This window comes from Oncorhynchus tshawytscha, unplaced genomic scaffold, assembly GCF_018296145.1.
Source record: "Oncorhynchus tshawytscha isolate Ot180627B unplaced genomic scaffold, Otsh_v2.0 Un_contig_1806_pilon_pilon, whole genome shotgun sequence".
Lineage (NCBI taxonomy): Eukaryota > Metazoa > Chordata > Actinopteri > Salmoniformes > Salmonidae > Oncorhynchus > Oncorhynchus tshawytscha.
This window is the reverse complement of record NW_024609750.1, coordinates 57,501-76,115: the sequence shown is the minus strand read 5'-3', so window position 1 is coordinate 76,115 and position 18,615 is coordinate 57,501. Positions and strand designations below refer to the sequence as shown.

The 18,615-nt window shown below is 50.3% G+C and overlaps 1 protein-coding gene across 1 annotated transcript in view; it reads left to right on the top strand.

The window, feature by feature from the left end:
- cep89 (centrosomal protein 89) overlaps nt 1-18,615 on the top strand; it is a 101,319-nt gene that overhangs the window by 34,938 nt on the left and 47,766 nt on the right. The window contains exons 12-19 of the mRNA XM_042317560.1: nt 45-128; nt 6,159-6,241; nt 6,393-6,431; nt 7,021-7,136; nt 8,672-8,852; nt 12,682-12,849; nt 13,549-13,690; nt 17,537-17,626. Of these exons, the coding sequence (XP_042173494.1) occupies nt 45-128; nt 6,159-6,241; nt 6,393-6,431; nt 7,021-7,136; nt 8,672-8,852; nt 12,682-12,849; nt 13,549-13,690; nt 17,537-17,626 (903 nt within the window). The remainder of the gene's footprint in view (nt 1-44; nt 129-6,158; nt 6,242-6,392; nt 6,432-7,020; nt 7,137-8,671; nt 8,853-12,681; nt 12,850-13,548; nt 13,691-17,536; nt 17,627-18,615) is intronic.

The following is an 18,615-nucleotide window of genomic DNA, read 5'->3' as shown; positions in this document are numbered from 1 at the left end:
GTGTCTAAACTCTAACGTCTGTTTTCATCCTTTCTGTCTTCCAGCTGGACATGAAGTATTTATCTCCATTGTTGTTGTCTTATGAAGACCGGCTCACTGAGAAAGATACTCTCCTGCAGGCCTCGGAGGTAAGAGTGTGTGTGTGTGAGTGTGTGTGAGTGTGTGTGTGCATGTTTCTTTGCGTGTTTCTTTGCGTGTTTTGTATTAGTGTCACCCTGTTATTCTCTTGTTTAATATCTTTATGCTTTTTAAATGTGTTATGGTCTATTTAAGAGAGAAACACAAGAGAGTTATAAAGAGCCATTGAACATGCATCATGTTCAGCCAGTATATTAAAGTGATTAAGAGCCATTGAACATGCATCATGTTCAGCCAGTATATTAAAGTGTGGGGTGAAGACATCCAATGAAAGTCTATCCAGGCTCTGGTTGAAATCGGCTCAGTTATGTCCTACTAAACTGTTCGAGGCCTGGTCTACCCAGGCTCTGGTTGAAATCGGCTCAGTTATGTCCCACTAAACTGTTCGAGGCCTGGTCTACCCAGGCTCTGGTTGAAATCGGCTCAGCTATGTCCCACTAAACTGTTCGAGGCCTGGTCTACCCAGGCTCTGGTTGAAATAGGCTCAGCTATGTCCCACTAAACTGTTCGAAGCCTGGTCTACCCAGGTCTGGTTGAATTGGGCTCAGCTTTGTCCCACTAAACTGTTCGAGGCCTGGTCTACCCAGGCTGGTGTTGAAATAGGCTCAGCTATGTCACACTAAACTGATAGAGAGAGGCCTGGTCTGTCCAGGCTCTGGTTGAAATAGGCTCAGCTATGTCCCACTAAATTGTTCGAGGCTTGGTCTACCCAGGCTCAGGTTGAAATAGGCTCAGCTTTGTCCCACTAAACTGTTCGAGGCCTGGTCTACCCAGGCTCAGGTTGAAATAGGCTCAGCTATGTCACACTAAACTGATAGAGAGAGGCCTGGTCTACCCAGGCTCTGGTTGAAATCGGCTCAGCTATGTCCCACTAAACTGTTCGAGGCCTGGTCTACCCAGGCTCTGGTTGAAATCGGCTCAGCAATGTCCTTCTAATCTGTTCGAGGCCTGGTCTACCCAGGCTCTGGTTGAAATCGGCTCAGCTGTGTCCCACTAAACTAATCGAGGCCTAGTCTACCCAGGCTCTGGTTGAAATAGGCTCAGCTATGTCACACTAAACTGATAGAGGCCTGGTCTACCCAGGCTCTGGTTGAAATAGGCTCAGCTATGTCCCACTAAACTGTTCGAGGCCTGGTCTACCCAGGCTCTGGTTGAAATAGGCTCAGCTATGTCACACTAAACTGTTCGAGGCCTGGTCTACCCAGGCTGGTGTTGAAATAGGCTCAGCTATGTCCCACTAAATTGTTCGAGGCTTGGTCTACCCAGGCTCTGGTTGAAATAGGCTCAGCTATGTCACACTAAACTGTTCGAGGCCTGGTCTACCCAGGCTGGTGTTGAAATAGGCTCAGCTATGTCCCACTAAATTGTTCGAGGCTTGGTCTACCCAGGCTGGTGTTGAAATAGGCTCAGCTATGTCCCACTAAACTGTTCGAAGCCTGGTCTACCCAGGTCTGGTTGAATTGGGCTCAGCTTTGTCGCACTAAACTGTTCGAGGCCTGGTCTACCCAGGCTGGTGTTGAAATCGGCTCAGCTATGTCACAGTAAACTGTTCGAGGCCTGGTCTACCCAGGCTCTGGTTGAAATAGGCTCAGCTATGTCACACTAAACTGATAGAGAGAGGCCTGGTCTGTCCAGGCTCTGGTTGAAATAGGCTCAGCTATGTCCCACTAAATTGTTCGAGGCTTGGTCTACCCAGGCTCAGGTTGAAATAGGCTCAGCTATGTCACACTAAACTGTTCGAGGCCTGGTCTACCCAGGCTGGTGTTGAAATAGGCTCAGCTATGTCCCACTAAATTGTTCGAGGCTTGGTCTACCCAGGCTCTGGTTGAAATAGGCTCAGCTATGTCACACTAAACTGTTCGAGGCCTGGTCTACCCAGGCTCTGGTTGAAATAGGCTCAGCTTTGTCCCACTAAACTGTTCGAGGCCTGGTCTACCCAGGCTGGTGTTGAAATCGGCTCAGCTATGTCCCACTAAATTGTTCGAGGCTTGGTCTACCCAGGCTCTGGTTGAAATAGGCTCAGCTATGTCACACTAAACTGTTCGAGGCCTGGTCTACCCAGGCTCTGGTTGAAATAGGCTTAGCTATGTCCCACTAAACTGTTTGAGGCCTGGTCTACCCAGGCTCTGGTTGAAATAGGCTCAGCTTTGTCCCACTAAACTGTTCGAGGACTGGTCTTCCCAGGCTCTGGTTGAAATGGACTCAGCTATGTCACACTAAACTGATGGAGAGAGGTAGGTCATCTACAAGTCCATGCTAGGTAAAGCTCCGCCTTATCTCAGTTCACTGGTCACGATGGCTACACCCATCCGTAGCACGCGCTCCAGCAGGTGTATCTCACTGATCATCCCTAAAGCCAACACCTCATTTGGCCGCCTTTCGTTCCAGTACTCTGCTGCCTGTGACTGGAACGAATTGCAAAAATCGCTGAAGTTGGAGACTTTTATCTCCCTCACCAACTTCAAACATCAGCTATCTGAGCAGCTAACCGATCGCTGCTGCTGTACATAGTCTATTGGTAAATAGCCCACCCATTTTCACCATACTGTTTTTATTTATTTACTTGCTCTTTTGCACACCAATATCTCTACCTGTACATGAACATCTGATCATTTTTCACTCCAGTGTTAATCTGCAAAATTGTAATTATTCGCCTACCTCCTCATGCCTTTTGCACACATTGTATATAGACCCCCCCCCTTTGTTTTCTACTGTGTTATTGACTTGTTAATTGTTTATTCCATGTGTAACTCTGTGTTGTCTGCTCACACTGCTATGCTTTATCTTGGCCAGGTCGCAGTTGCAAATGAGAACTTGTTCTCAACTAGCCTACCTGGTTAAATAAAGGTGAAATAAAAAAATAAAAAAAATAAAAATTCAGGCTCTGGTTGAAATCAGCTCAGCTATGTCACACTAAACTGATAGAGCGAGGCCTGGTCTACCCAGGCTCTGGTTGAAATCGGCTCAGCTATGTCACACTAAACTGTTCGAGGCCTTGTCTACCCAGGCTCTGGTTGAAATCGGCTCAGCTTTGTCCCTCTAAACTGTTCGAGGCCTGGTCTACCCAGGCTCTGGTTGAAATAGGCTCAGCTATGTCACACTAAACTGATAGAGAGAGGCCTGGTCTGTCCAGGCTCTGGTTGAAATAGGCTCAGCTATGTCCCACTAAACTAATCGAGGCCTAGTCTACCCAGGCTCTGGTTGAAATAGGCTCAGCTTTGTCCCACTAAATTGTTCGAGGCCTGGTCTACCCAGGCTCTGGTTGAAATAGGCTCAGCTATGTCACACTAAACTGTTCGAGGCCTAGTCTACCCAGGCTCTGGTTGAAATAGGCTCAGCTTTGTCCTACAAAACTGTTCGAGGCCTGGTCTATCCAGACTCTGGTTGAAATCGGCCTAGCGATGTCCCACTAAACTGTTCGAGGCCTGGTCTATCCAGGCTCTGGTTGAAATCGTCTCAGCTATGTTCCACTAAACTGTTCGAGGCCTGGTCTACCCAGGCTGGTGTTGAAATCGGCTCAGCTATTTCACAGTAAACTGTTCGAGGCCTGGTCTACCCAGGCTCTGGTTGATATCGGCTCAGCTATGTCCCACTAAACTACTCGAGGCCTAGTCCACCCAGGCTCTGGTTGAAATAGGCTCAGCTTTGTCCCACAAAACTGTTCGAGGCCTGGTCTATCCAGGCTCTGGTTGAAATCGTCTCAGCTATGTTCCACTAAACTGTTCGAGACCTGGTCTACCCAGGCTCTGGTTGAAATCGGCTCAGCTATGTCCCACTAAACTGTTCGAGGCTTGGTCTACCCAGGCTCTGTTTGAAATAGGCTCAGCTATGTCACGCTAAACTGATAGAGGCCTGGTCTACCCAGGCTCTGGTTGAAATCGGCTCAGCTACAGTGCCTTGCGAAAGTATTCGGCCCCCTTGAACTTTGCGACCTTTTGCCACATTTCAGGCTTCAAACATAAAGATATAAAACTGTATTTTTTGTGAAGAATCAACAACAAGTGGGACACAATCATGAAGTGGAATGACATTTATTGGATATTTCAAACTTTTTTAACAAATCAAAAACTGAAAAATTGGACGTGCAAAATGATTCAGCCCCCTTAAGTTAATACTTCGCCACCTTTTGATGCGATTACAGCTGTAAGTCGCTTGGGGTATGTCTCTATCAGTTTTGCACATCGAGAGACTGAAATTTTTTCCCATTCCTCCTTGCAAAACAGCTCGAGCTCAGTGAGGTTGGATGGAGAGCATTTGTGAAAAGCAGTTTTCAGTTCTTTCCACAGATTCTCGATTGGATTCAGGTCTGGACTTTGACTTGGCCATTCTAACACCTGGATATGTTTATTTTTGAACCATTCCATTGTAGATTTTGCTTTATGTTTTGGATCATTGTCTTGTTGGAAGACAAATCTCCGTCCCAGTCTCAGGTCTTTTGCAGACTCCATCAGGTTTTCTTCCAGAATGGTCCTGTATTTGGCTCCATCCATCTTCCCATCAATTTTAACCATCTTCCCTGTCCCTGCTGAAAAAAGCAGTCCCAAACCGTGATGCTGCCACCACCATGTTTGACAGTGGGGATGGAGTGTTCAGGGTGATGAGCTGTGTTGCTTTTACGCCAAACATAACGTTTTGCATTGTTGCCAAAAAGTTCAATTTTGGTTTCATCTGACCAGAGCACCTTCTTCCACATGTTTGGTGTGTCTCCCAGGTGGCTTGTGGCAAACTTTAAACAACATTTTTTATGGATATCTTTAAGAAATGGCTTTCTTCTTGCCACTCTTCCATAAAGGCCAAATTTGTGCAATATACGACTGATTGTTGTCCTATGGACAGAGTCTCCCACCTCAGCTGTAGATCTCTGTAGTTCATCCAGAGTGATCATGGGCCTCTTGGCTGCATCTCTGATCAGTCTTCTCCTTGTATGAGCTGAAAGTTTAGAGGGACGGCCAGGTCTTGGTAGATTTGCAGGGGTCTGATACTCCTTCCATTTCAATATTATCGCTTGCACAGTGCTCCTTGGGATGTTTAAAGCTTGGGAAATCTTTTTGTATCCAAATCCGGCTTTAAACTTCTTCACAACAGTATCTCTGACCTGCCTGGTGTGTTCCTTGTTCTTCATGATGCTCTCTGCGCTTTTAACGGACCTCTGAGACTATCACAGTACAGGTGCATTTATACGGAGACTTGATTACACACAGGTGGATTGTATTTATCATCATTAGTCATTTAGGTCAACATTGGATCATTCAGAGATCCTCACTGAACTTCTGGAGAGAGTTTGCTGCACTGAAAGTAAAGGGGCTGAATAATTTTGCACGCCCAATTTTTCAGTTTTTGATTTGTTAAAAAAGTTTAAAATATCCAATAAATGTCGTTCCACTTCATGATTGTGTCCCACTTGTTGTTGATTCTTCACAAAAAAATACAGTTTTATATCTTTGTTTGAAGCCTGAAATGTGGCAAAAGTTCGCAAAGTTCAAGGGGGCCGAATACTTTCGCAAGGCACTGTATGTCCCACTAAACTGGTCGAGACCTGGTCTACCCAGGCTCTGGTTGAAATCGGCTCAGCTATGTCCCACTAAACTGTTCGAGGCCTGGTCTACCCAGGCTCTGGTTGAAATAGGCTCAGCTTTGTCCCACTAAACTGCTCGAGGCCTGGTCTACCCAGGCTCTGGTTGAAATTGGCTCAGCTACGTCACACTAAATGACACCCTAGTCCCTATATAGTGCACTACTTTAGACCAGAGCCCTATTGCACCATATTCCCTATATAGTGCACTACTTTAAACCAGAGCCCTATGATCCCTGAGAGCTGTCCAGGTAGTGTTTGTGATCCAGTGTAATTAATTGATTGATTGATTGATTGATTGATTGATTGGTTGTGTGTAGGAGGAGTTGAGAAGGTTCCGGGGCCGTGTGGAGGATTGGACCTTGAGGAGGAGTGGTTGGTGAGTACTGTCTCTCTGTCAGGAGGAGTCAGCCACAAGGAGTGGTGGTACTGGTGTCTCTGTCTGGAGGAGTCAGCCACAAGTCTCTCTGGGAGGAGTGGCCAGGAGGTGGTGTGTCTCTGTCAGGAGAACCAGAAGCTACACCTGGACCTGTCTGGAACAGACAAGGAGGAGTCAGTACCTCTGTCTGGAGGAGTGCCACAAGGAGTGGTGAGTACTGTCTCTCTGTCTGGAGGAGTCAGCCAAAAGGAGTGGTGAGTACTGTCTCTCTGTCTGGAGGAGTCAGCCTCAAGGAGTGGTGAGTACTGTCTCTCTGTCAGGAAGAGTCAGCCACAAGGAGTGGTGAGTACTGTGTCTCTGTCTGGAGGAGTCAGCCACAAGGATGTTTCTCTGTCAGGAGGAGTCAGCCAGAAGGAGTGGTGAGTGCTGTGTCTCTGTCTGGAGGAGTCAGCCACAAGGAGTGGTGAGTACTGTCTCTCTGTCTAGAGGAGTCAGCCACAAGGATGTTTCTCTGTCTAGAGGAGTCAGCCACAAGGAGTGGTGAGTACTGTGTCTCTGTCTAGAGGAGTCAGCCACAAGGATGTTTCTCTGTCTGGAGGAGTCAGCCACAAGGAGTGGTGAGTACTGTTTCTCTGTCTAGAGGAGTCAGCCACAAGGATGTCTCTCTGTCTGGAGGAGTCAGCCACAAGGAGTGGTGAGTACTGTCTGTGTCTCTGTCAGGAGGAGTCAGCCACAAGGAGTGGTGAGTGCTGTGTCTCTGTCTGGAGGAGTCAGCCACAAGGAGTGGTGAGTACTGTCTCTCTGTCTGGAGGAGTCAGCCACAAGGAGTGGTGAGTACTGCCTGTCTATCTGTCCCTGTCTGTTTGTGTGTGTGTGAGAAAGAGAGGAGACACTGTCTTGACACTTTTCTATCTCCCCTCTCCCCCCCCAGGAGGCAGCTCCAGGAGCAGGCCCGTCTGGTACTTCAGGAGAACCAGGTCCTGATAGAGCAGCTGGAGGTGCAGCATACGAAGGCAAAGGACAGTCATGGGAGACATTTGACTGAGGGTAGGGAGGGACAGACGCCAGTAATCACCCCTGAGCCTCCCTCTTTCAGATTCTACTATAGAAACTAGTTACATTCTGTTTCTACATTCTACACATTCATAATAACACTGTATCAAACCCTAATAGAGGTGTCTGGTAGAAGTCTTCACCCTGCTGGAGGTGTCTGGTAGAAGTCGTCACCCTGCTGGAGGTGAATGGTAGAAGTCTTCACCCTGCTGGAGGTGTCTGGTAGAAGTCGTCACCCTGCTAGAGGTATCTGGTAGAAGTCTTCACCCCACTGGAGGTGTCTGGTAGAAGTCTTCACCCTGCTGGAGGTGAATGGTAGAAGTCTTCACCCTGCTGGAGGTGAATGGTAGAAGTCTTCACCCTGCTGGAGGTGAATGGTAGAAGTCTTCACCCTGCTGGAGGTGTCTGGTAGAAGTCTTCACCCTGCTGGTGGTGTCTGGTAGAAGACTTCACCCCACTGGAGGTGTCTGGTAGAAGTCTTCACCCTGCTGGAGGTGACTTGTAGAAGTCTTCACCCTGCTGGAGGTGACTGGTAGAAGTCACCCTGCTGGAGGTGTCTGGTAGAAGTCTTCACCCTGCTGGAGGTGAATGGTAGAAGTCTTCACCCTGCTGGTGGTGTCTGGTAGAAGTCTTCACCCTGCTGGAGGTGTCTTGTAGAAGTCACCCTGCTGGAGGTGTCTTGTAGAAGTCACCCTGCTGGAGGTTAATGGTAGAAGTCTTCACCCTGCTGGAGGTTAATGATAGAAGTCTTCACCCTGCCGGAGGTGAATGGTAGAAGTCTTCACCCTGCTGGAGGTGTCTGGTAGAAGTCTTCACCCTGCTGGTGGTGCCTGGTAGAAGTCTTCACCCTGCTGGAGGTGAATGGTAGAAGTCTTCACCCTGCTGGAGGTGTCTGGTAGAAGTCTTCACCCTGCTAGAGGTGTCTGGTAGAAGTCTTCACCCTGCTGGAGGTGAATGGTAGAAGTCTTCACCCTGCTGGAGGTGAATGGTAGAAGTCTTCACCCTGCTGGAGGTGAATGGTAGAAGTCTTCACCCTGCTGGAGGTGAATGGTAGAAGTCTTCACCCTGCTGGAGGTGAATGGTAGAAGTCTTCACCCTGCTGGAGGTGAATGGTAGAAGTCACCCTGCTGGAGGTGTCTGGTAGAAGTCACCCTGCTAGAGGTGTCTGGTAGAAGTCTTCACCCTGCTGGTGGTGTCTGGTAGAAGTCTTCACCCTGCTGGAGGTGTCTGGTAGAAGTCTTCACCCTGCTGGAGGTGAATGGTAGAAGTCTTCACCCTGCTGGAGGTGTCTGGTAGAAGTCTTCACCCTGCTGGAGGTGTCTTGTAGAAGTCACCCTGCTGGAGGTTAATGGTAGAAGTCTTCACCCTGCTGGAGGTGAATGGTAGAAGTCTTCACCCTGCTGGAGGTGAATGGTAGAAATCTTCAGAGTTGAAAGTTATCTCCATGAACTGTTCCTCCCCCCTTCCTCTCTCCCCCCTCCTCCCTCACTCCTCTCTTCCCCCATCCTCCCTCCCTCCCTCCTCTCCAGTCTCTAAGGTGTGTAAGCAGCTGATGTTGCTGGAGGCAGAGAAGCAGAGGCTGGAGGGGGAGCTGGAGGTAACGAGGAGAGAGCTCCACACTCTGCAGACAGAACACCTGCAGGCACGGTGCAGTCTGGAGAATGCAGTCAGCTGGGATGAACACCACGCTATCGCCACCAAACTCAAACGGTAGCTAGTTATAATACACTGGGATGAACACCACGCCATCACCACCAAACTCAAACGGTAGCTAGTTATAATACACTGGGATGAACACCACGCCATCACCACCAAACTCAAACGGTAGTTATTAATACACTGGGATGAACACCACGCCATCACCACCAAACTCAAACGGATGAACACCACGCCATCACCACCAAACTCAAACGGTAGTTAGTTATAATACACTGGGATGAACACCACGCCATCACCACCAAACTCAAACGGTAGCTAGTTATAATACACTGGGATGAACACCACGCCATCACCACCAAACTCAAACGGTAGTTATAATACACTGGGATGAACACCACGCCATCACCACCAAACTCAAACGGTAGTTAGTTATAATACACTGGGATGAACACCACGCCATCACCACCAAACTCAAACGGTAGTTATAATACACTGGGATGAACACCACGCCATCACCAACAAACTCAAACGGTAGTTACAATACACTGCACAGGGTCATAGGTTCAGACGTGGTCATCAGACGTGGTCATAGGTTCAGACGTTGTCATCAGACAGGGTCATAGGTTCAGATGTGGTCATAGGTTCAGACGGGGTCGTAGGTTCAGATGGGGTCATAGGTTCAGACGGGGTCATAGGATCAGACGTGGTCATAGGATCAGACGGGGTCATAGGATCAGACGGGGTCATAGGATCAGACGGGGTCATAGGTTCAGACGGGGTCATAGGTTCAGACGTGGTCATCAGGTCATCAGGGGTCATAGGATCAGACGGGGTCATAGGATCAGACGGGTCATCAGGATAGGATCAGACGGGGTCATAGGTTCAGACGGGGTCATAGGATCAGACGTGGTCATAGGATCAGACGGGGTCATAGGTTCAGACGGGGTCATAGGTTCAGACGTGGTCATCAGGTTCGACGGGGTCATAGGATCAGACGGGGTCATAGGATCAGACGGGGTCATAGGATCAGACGTGGTCATAGGTTCAGACGGGGTCATAGGTTCAGACGGGGTCATAGGATCAGAGGGGGTCATAGGTTCAGACGGGGTCATAGGATCAGACGGGGTCATAGGATCAGACGGGGTCATAGGATCAGACGGGGTCATAGGTTCAGACGTGGTCATAGGTTCAGACGGGGTCATAGGTTCAGACGTGGTCATCAGGGGGTCATAGGTTCAGACGGGGTCATAAGTTCAGACGGGTCATAGGTTCAGACGGGGTCATAGGTTCATAGGTTCAGACGGGGTCATAGGTCAGACGGGGTCATAGGTTCAGACGGGGTCATAGGTTCAGACGGTGTCATAGGTTCAGACGGGGTCATAGGTTCAGACGGGGTCATAGGTTCAGACGGGGTCATAGGTTCAGACGGGGTCATAGGTTCAGACGGGGGTCATAGGTTCAGACGGGTCATCAGACGGGGTTCATAGGATCAGACGGGGTCATAGGTTCAGACGGGGTCATAGGTTCATAGGTTCAGACGGGGTCATAGGATCAGACGGGGTCATAGGATCAGACGGGGTCATAGGTTCAGACGGGTCATAATTTCATAGGTTCAGGCATGGTCATAGGTTCAGACGGGGTCATAGGTTCAGACGGGGTCATAGGTTCAGACGGGGTCATAGGATCAGAGACGGGGTCATAGGATCAGACGGGGTCATAGGTTCAGACGGGGTCATAGGTTCATAGGTTCAGGCATGGTCATAGGTTCAGATGGGGTCATAGGTTCAGACGGGGTCATAGGTTCAGACGTGGTCATAGGATCAGACGGGGTCATAGGATCAGACGGGTCATAGGATCAGACTGGGTCATAGGATCAGACGGGGTCATAGGTTCAGACGGGGTCATAGGTTCAGACGGGGTCATAGGTTCAGACGGGGTCATAGGTTCAGACGGGGTCATAGGTTCAGACGGGGTCATCAGACGTGGTCATCAGACGTGGTCATAGGTTCAGACGTGGTCATAGGATCAGATGGGGTTCATCAGACGTGGTCATAGGATCAGACGGGGTCATCAGACGGGGTCATAGGATCAGACGGGGTCATAGGTTCAGACGTGGTCATAGGTTCATAGGTTCAGACGTGGTCATAGGTTCATAGGTTCAGACGTGGTCATAGGATCAGAGGTTCAGACGTGTTCATAGGATCAGAGGTTCAGACGTGGTCATAGGTTCAGAGGTTCAGACGTGGTCATAGGATCAGAGGTTCAGACGTGGTCATAGGTTCAGAGGTTCAGACGTGGTCATAGGATCAGAGGTTCAGACGTGGTCATAGGATCAGAGGTTCAGACGTGGTCATAGGTTCATAGGTTCAGACGTGGTCATAGGATCAGAGGTTCAGACGTGGTCATAGGATCAGAGGTTCAGACGTGGTCATAGGATCAGAGATGAGGAACAGCTGTAGATAGTCACCATGGAACAGAGATGAGGAACAGAGATGAGGAACAGAGATGAGGAACAGAGATGAGGAACAGAGATGAGGAACAGAGATGAGGAACAGGGATGAGGAACAGATGAGGAACAGCTGTAGATAAAAAAAAAACATGTCACAATCATAAAGTGGAACAGAGATGAGGAACAGTGAGGAACAGCCAACTGAGGAACAGCAGATGAGGAACTGCAGCAGGATGAGGAACAGACAGATGAGGAACAGTCTGCTGATGGAGTCAACCTGACTGCTGACAGAGATGAGGAACAGAGATGAGGAACAGAGATGAGGAACAGCTGTAGATAGTCACCATGGAACAGAGATGAGGAACAGGATGAGAACAGAGATGAGGAACATGGGATGAGGAACAGCTGTAGAGGTAGATAGTCACCACCAGGAACAGAGATGAGGAACAGAGATGAGGAACAGAGGATGAGGAACAGAGATGAGGAACAGAGATGAGCCACATGAACAGAGATGAGGAACAGGGATGATGGAACAGAGATGAGGAACAGAGATGAGGAACAGGGATGAGGAACAGATATTCAGAGATGAATCAGGAACAGAGATGAGGAACAGGGATGAGGAACAGAGATGAGGAACAGAGATGAGGAACAGGGATGAGGAACAGAGATGAGGAACAGAGATGAGGAACAGCTCGATGAGGAACAGAGATGAGGAACAGAGATGAGGAACAGAGATGAGGAACAGAGATGAGGAACAGAGATGAGGAACAGGGATTCAGGAACAGAGATGAGGAACAGAGATGAGGAACAGAGATGAGGAACAGAGATCTTGGAACAGAATGAGGAACAGAGATGAGGAACAGGGATGAGGAACAGGGATGAGGAACAGCTATCAGATAGTCACCATGGAACAGAGATGAGCCATTCCATTGTAGACCCCTTTGCTTTATGTTTTGGATCTCTGACCCTTTGCAGACTCCATCAGGTTTTCTTCCAGAATGGTCCCTGCTGAGGAACAGGGATGAGGAACAGCTATGATGCTCACCATGGAACAGAGATGAGGAACAGGGATGAGGAACAGGGATGAGGAACAGGGATGAGGAACAGCTTTAGATTGTCACCATGGAACAGGGATGAGGAACAGGGATGAGGAACAGGGATGAGGAACAGTTTGTAGATGTCACCCAGGTGGAACAGAGATGAGGAACAGGGATGAGGAACAGGGATGAGGAACAGCTTCTAGATAGTCTTCCATAACAGGGATTTGAGGAACAGGATGAGTTGTCCAGGGATGAGTCTCCCACAGCTGTAGATAGTAAAAAAAGAGTGATCATGTTTGGCTGCATCTCAATCATAATGTGTGTGTGTGTGTGAAAGTTTGTGTGTGTGTGTGTGTGTGTGTGTGTGTGTGTGGTCTGATATCTTCCATTTCCAACTGGAGGCTGATTCAGGCCGTCAGCAGACTGAGCTAGAGGAGCTGCAGCAGAGAGTGACTAGTCTACAGACAGAGAAGAACAGTCTGCTGTTGGACAAAACCAACCTGACTGCTGACATCAAGAGTCTGGAGGCTGACCTGGAGGTGTCTCGACATGCTAACAGGTACTCAGACCCTGACCTGACCCCTGACCCCTAACCTCACTGCTGACATCAAGAGTCTGGAGGCTGACCTGGAGGTGTCCCTCCAATAATTTTGCACGCCCAATTTTTCAGTTTTTGATTTGTTAAAAAAGTTTGAAATATCCAATAAATGTCGTTCCACTTCATGATTGTGTCCCACTTGTTGTTGATTCTTCACAAAAAAATACAGTTTTATATCTTTATGTTTGAAGCCTGAAATGTGGCAAAAGGTCGCAAAGTTCAAGGGGGCCGAATACTTTCGCAAGGCACTGTATATATAGGGAATAGGGTGCCATAGGGCTCTGTTCTAAAATGGTACACTATATATAGGGAATAGGGCTCTGGTCTAAAGTAGTATACTATATAGGGAACAGGGTGCCAGATGTGATGCGGTAACAGACAGTAGTTCCTGTATGTATCTGGAGACTCTGAGGGAACAGCTGTTAGCTCCCTGTATGGAAAAAAAACAGCCCTCAATCTCAATGTGGCAATCTCTCTGCAAGGTGTTAGAAATGTATTCCTGTGATCAACACAATGCCCTCTGCCTCTCGCTCTCTCTCTATCTCTGTATCTACCTTCCCCACCCTCCTCTCTCTCTTGCGCTCTCTCTCTCTCTCTCTCTCTCTCTCTCTCTCTCTCTCTCTCTCTCTCTCCCGCTCTCTCACTCTCCCTCTCTCACAGAAAGGCCCAGAGGCGTATAGGCCTGTTGAAGCAACAAGTTGATGACTCTATAGATAAGGAGATGAGAGCCCATCACTACCTGTCCTCTATCGTAGCTCTGGCTGAGAAGACCACACAGGAGAGAGACCAGCTAGTATACATGGTATAACACACACACACACACACACACACACACACACATCACATCAAATTAGTGATGGCCGTTTAACAGTCTGATGGCCTTGAGATAGAAGCTGTTTTTCAGTCTCTCGGTCCCAGCTTTGATGCACCTGTACTGACCTCGCCTTCTGGATGATAGCGGGGTGAACAGGCAGTGGCTCGGGTGGTTGTTGTCCTTGATGATCTTTATGGCCTTCCTGTAACATCGGGTGGTGTAGGTGTCCTGGAGTGCAGGTAGTTTGCCCCTGGTGATGCGTTGTGCAGACCTCACTACCCTCTGGAGAGCCTTACGGTTGTGGGCGGAGCAGTTGCCGTACCAGGCGGTGATACAGCCCGACAGGATGCTCTCGATTGTGCATCTGTAAAAGTTTGTGAGGGTTTTCGGTGAAAAGCCGAATTTCTTCAGCCTCCTGTTCACCACACTGTCTGTGTGGGTTTCAGACCATTTCAGTTTTGTCTGTGATGTATACGCAGAGGAACTTATAACTTTCCACCTTCTCCACTGCTGTCCTGTCGATGTGGATATGGTATAGATCTCTATAGATACGTATCACATCAAGACACAGAGGGCTTGTCCTGTCGATGTGGATAGGGGGTGCTCCCTCTGCTGTGTCGTGGCTTTGCCGGATTAAACAATATGACATATGCTATTCTATAAAATAATTTCTCCGTAATTAATATCACCTGATTGAGCTAATCATGTAAATGTAATTAACTAGAGAGTCGGGCACCACGAAATAATATTTATAGAGCTGTTATCTTCCGAATAAACTCTTAAAGACCTAGTAATATTTTACATCAATAGCAGTCAATATTAATCGTCACCTTAATTCAGTCTCATCTGAAAGTTGTAAATTCTTGGTTATCTGCACGAACCCTGGCTAACAAGTTGAATCCGCAATACAAAATTGGGTTTAATTATTTATTTACTAAATACCTAACTAATCACACAGAATTACACATACACATAATTAAATCATAACTTGATTACAAATTACGTCATAAAGGAAAACGTCCCTAGCGGGCGGAACAGATATGACAGCTGGTTACACAAAAGAAAAGGGCTGGGTTTGAGTGAAAGAGCGGGAAGACTGAGGAACAAAGGGCGAAGCTGTGCTATCGTAAATACAGTATCTTATGCATTCTAAATTACCGGCCATTTGGAAAAGGAAAATGCAATAAACATTGACTCTGAGCTGCGCTTCGGTAGGTTGGTGGTAGATGGAAGGCCGTGTTGCCCAACCGAGTGCTTTGAAGAATGTTTCTGCTGGTAAATTTGTTACGTTGTCGTTGTGTGGTAGATGGGATACTCTGTCTGTTCCTTCCTAACCTGCGTTTGCAGCTGATGTTGCTAACTCAACGGCTGGGAGGTATCACTTCAGTAGTGGCAGGTCCAGTGTTTTTCTGGAGTCCAGGCTAGTTGGTCCTGCCATCCGTACCTGGACTCTGGAGGCTAAGTTGTCGGTCTGTTGGAAGTGTGTCTCAGTGGCAGTAGTCTCTACGTCGTTACATACAGTTCATTGATCCATGTCCTCGACACATGTCTCCGAACATCTGACCAATAGAATGTGTGATGTACATTACTTTACCACTGTTAGTAATCTCTGTCTTTCAAACAACATCATGTGTTTGGATGCAATAGCTCCTGTTTGTGAAAAGGGTTTTGTGTCCATGTTGTTATTGAGCGTAGTCAGATAGGGCATTTTTAACATCAATTCCTCCTCAGGCGATGTGAGTCAGACACCTTTCCATTTCCTCTCAATGACTGACTACTCTGTGGAGGGCTGTTAGACTGACTGACTGGGGGTGGGGGGCTGTTAGACTGACTGACTGGGGGGGGCTGTTAGACTGACTGACTGGGGGGCTGTTAGACTGACTGACTGGGGGGTGGGGGGCTGTTAGACTGACTGACTGGGGGGCTTTTAGACTGACTCACTGGGAGGTGGGGGGGGCTGTTAGACTGACTGACTGGGGGCTGTTAGACTGACTGACTGGGGGAGGCTGTTAGACTGACTGACTGGGGGTGGGGGGCTGTTAGACTGACTGACTGGGGGAGGCTGTTAGACTGACTGACTGGGGGGGGGGGGGGGGGGCTGTTAGACTGACTGACTGGGGGGCTGTTAGACTGACTGACTGGGGGATGGGGGGCTGTTAGACTGACTGACTGGGGGAGGCTGTTAGACTGACTGACTGGGGGGCTGTTAGACTGACTGACTGGGGGGCTGTTAGACTGACTGACTGGGGGGGGGGGCTGTTAGACTGACTGACTGGGGGGCTTTTAGACTGACTCACTGGGAGGTGGGGGGCTGTTAGACTGACTGACTGGGGGGCTGTTAGACTGACTGACTGGGGGAGGCTGTTAGACTGACTGACTGGGGGGGTGGGGGGGGCTGTTAGACTGACTGACTGGGGGAGGCTGTTAGACTGACTGACTGGGGGGCTGGGGCTGTTAGACTGACTGACTGGGGGGCTGTTAGACTGACTGACTGGGGGGCTGTTAGACTGACTGACTGGGGGAGGCTGTTAGACTGACTGACTGGGAGGTGGGGGTTGGACTGACTGACTGTGGTCTGTTAGACTGACTGACTGGGGGGCTGTTAGACTGACTGACTGGGGGAGGCTGTTAGACTGACTGACTGGGGGAGGCTGTTAGACTGACTGACTGGGGGGCTGTTAGACTGACTGGGGGGGCTGTTAGACTGACTGACTGGGGGGCTGTTAGACTGACTGGGGGGGCTGTTAGACTGACTGACTGGGGGGCTGTTAGACTGACTGACTGGGGGGTGTGGCTGTTAGACTGACTGACTGGGGGGTGGTGGCTGTTGGACTGACTGACTGTGGTCTTGTTACTGGTCCACTGCTTTAATGAACCTATCTCCCTCCCTCCCCTCATTCCACCCTCCCTCCTCTCATTCCTCCCTCCCCTCATTCCTCCCTCCTTCCTTATCCCTCTCTCGCTCTCATTCCTCCCTCCTTCCTTATCCCTCTCTCGCTCTCATTCCTCCCTCCCTCTCTCTCCCTCCTCATCCCTCTGTCGCTCTCATTCCTTCCTTATCCCTCCCTCCCTCCCCTCCCTTCCTCCCTCCCTCTCTCCCTCCCTCCCTCCCTCCTCCCTCCTTCTCTCTCCTCCCCTCTCTCCCTCCTCATCCCTCTCTCCTCCTCATCCCTCTCTCGCTCCCTCCTCATCCCTCTCTCGCTCCCTCCTCATCCCTCTCTCGCTCCTCTTCTCATCCCTCTCGCTCTCTCCCCTCCTCTCATCCCTCTCTCCCCCTCCTCCTCTTCCTTCTCTCCTCATCCCTCCCTCCTCTCCCTCTCTCTCCCTCCTCATCCCTCTCTCGCTCCCTTCTCATCCCTCTCTCGCTCCCTCCTCATCCCTCTCCCTCCCTCCTCATCCCTCTCTCTCTCGCTCTCTCTCCCTCCCCTCATTCCTCCCTCCCTCTCTCCTCCTCATCCCTCTCTCGCTCTCCCTCCCTCGCTCCCTTCTCATCCCTCTCTCGCTCCCTCCTCATCCCTCTCTCCCTCCTCATCCCTCTCTCTCTCGCTCTCTCTCCCTCCCCTCATTCCTCCCTCCCTCTCTTCCTCCTCATCCCTCTCTCGCTCGCTCTCCCTCCCTCCCTCGCTCCCTCCTCATCCCTCTCTCGCTCTCCCTCCCTCCTCATCCCTCTCTCGCTCTCCCTCCCTCCTCATCCCTCTCTCGCTCTCCCTCCCTCCTCATCCCTCTCTCCCTCCCTCCCTCCCTCCCTCGCTCCCTCCTCATCCCTCTCTCGCTCTCCTCCTCCACTCCTCTCCCAGATCCGTAACCCTCCCTGTCTCCTCTCTCCCTCCGCAGGCCTCGTCCCTAGAGCACGACAAGCAGGGGGTGATCAGCAGGATTGTGGAGGACACCGTGCGGCTCGGAAAGCTTCAAGAGAAGGTCAAGGTAAGGCAGCCACAACACCACCCTGACACACTAACTCTGAGCCCCCGACAACCATCCCTGAGCCCCTGACAACCATCCCTGAGCCCCTGACAACCATCCCCTGAGCCCCTGACAACCATCCCTGAGCCCCTGACAACCATCCCTGAGCCCCGACAACCATCCCTGAGCCCCCGACAACCATCCCTGAGCCCCTGACAACCATCCCTGAGCCCCCGACAACCATCCCTGAGCCCCGACAACCATCCCTGAGCCCCGACAACCATCCCTGAGCCCCCGACAACCATCCCCTGAGCCCCTGACAACCATCCCTGAGCCCCCACAACCATCCCTGAGCCCCCGACAACCATCCCTGAGCCCCCGACAACCATCCCTGAGCCCCCGACAACCATCCCTGAGCCCCCCGACAACCATCCCTGAGCCCCCGACAACCATCCCTGAGCCCCCTGACAACCATCCCTGAGCCCCCGACAACCATCCCCTGAGCCCCTGACAACCATCCCTGAGCCCCCCGACAACCATCCCTGAGCCCCCCGACAACCATCCCCGAGCCTCCTGACAACCATCCCTCCACCTTCACACACACTAATCCCCGAGGCGAGCCCTGACAACCAGTCCTGTTCTTGGGACCCATTACCCTGGCTGCCCCTGCTGGGGGGTGGAGTATGAGTGAGTGAGGGGAGCCTCAGGGCTCCACACGTCCAGTGTTCTTGTCAGAACTGTCAGGGGAGAGTGTGTAGGTGGGGAGAGTGTGCAGGTGGGGAGAGTGTGTAGGTGGGGAGAGTGTGCAGGTGGGGAGAGTGTGCAGGTGGGGAGAGTGTGCAGGTGGGGAGAGTGTGTAGGTGGGGAGAGTGTGCAGGTGTCTGTGTGGGTGTGGTATTATCCTGTCAGTTCTGGGGACCTCCAGGCCTCAGACAGGTGGGGAGAGGTCAGACAGGTGGGGGTTACCATCAACCGACAGGTGTAGTCTGGGTTACCATCAGAGGCCTCAG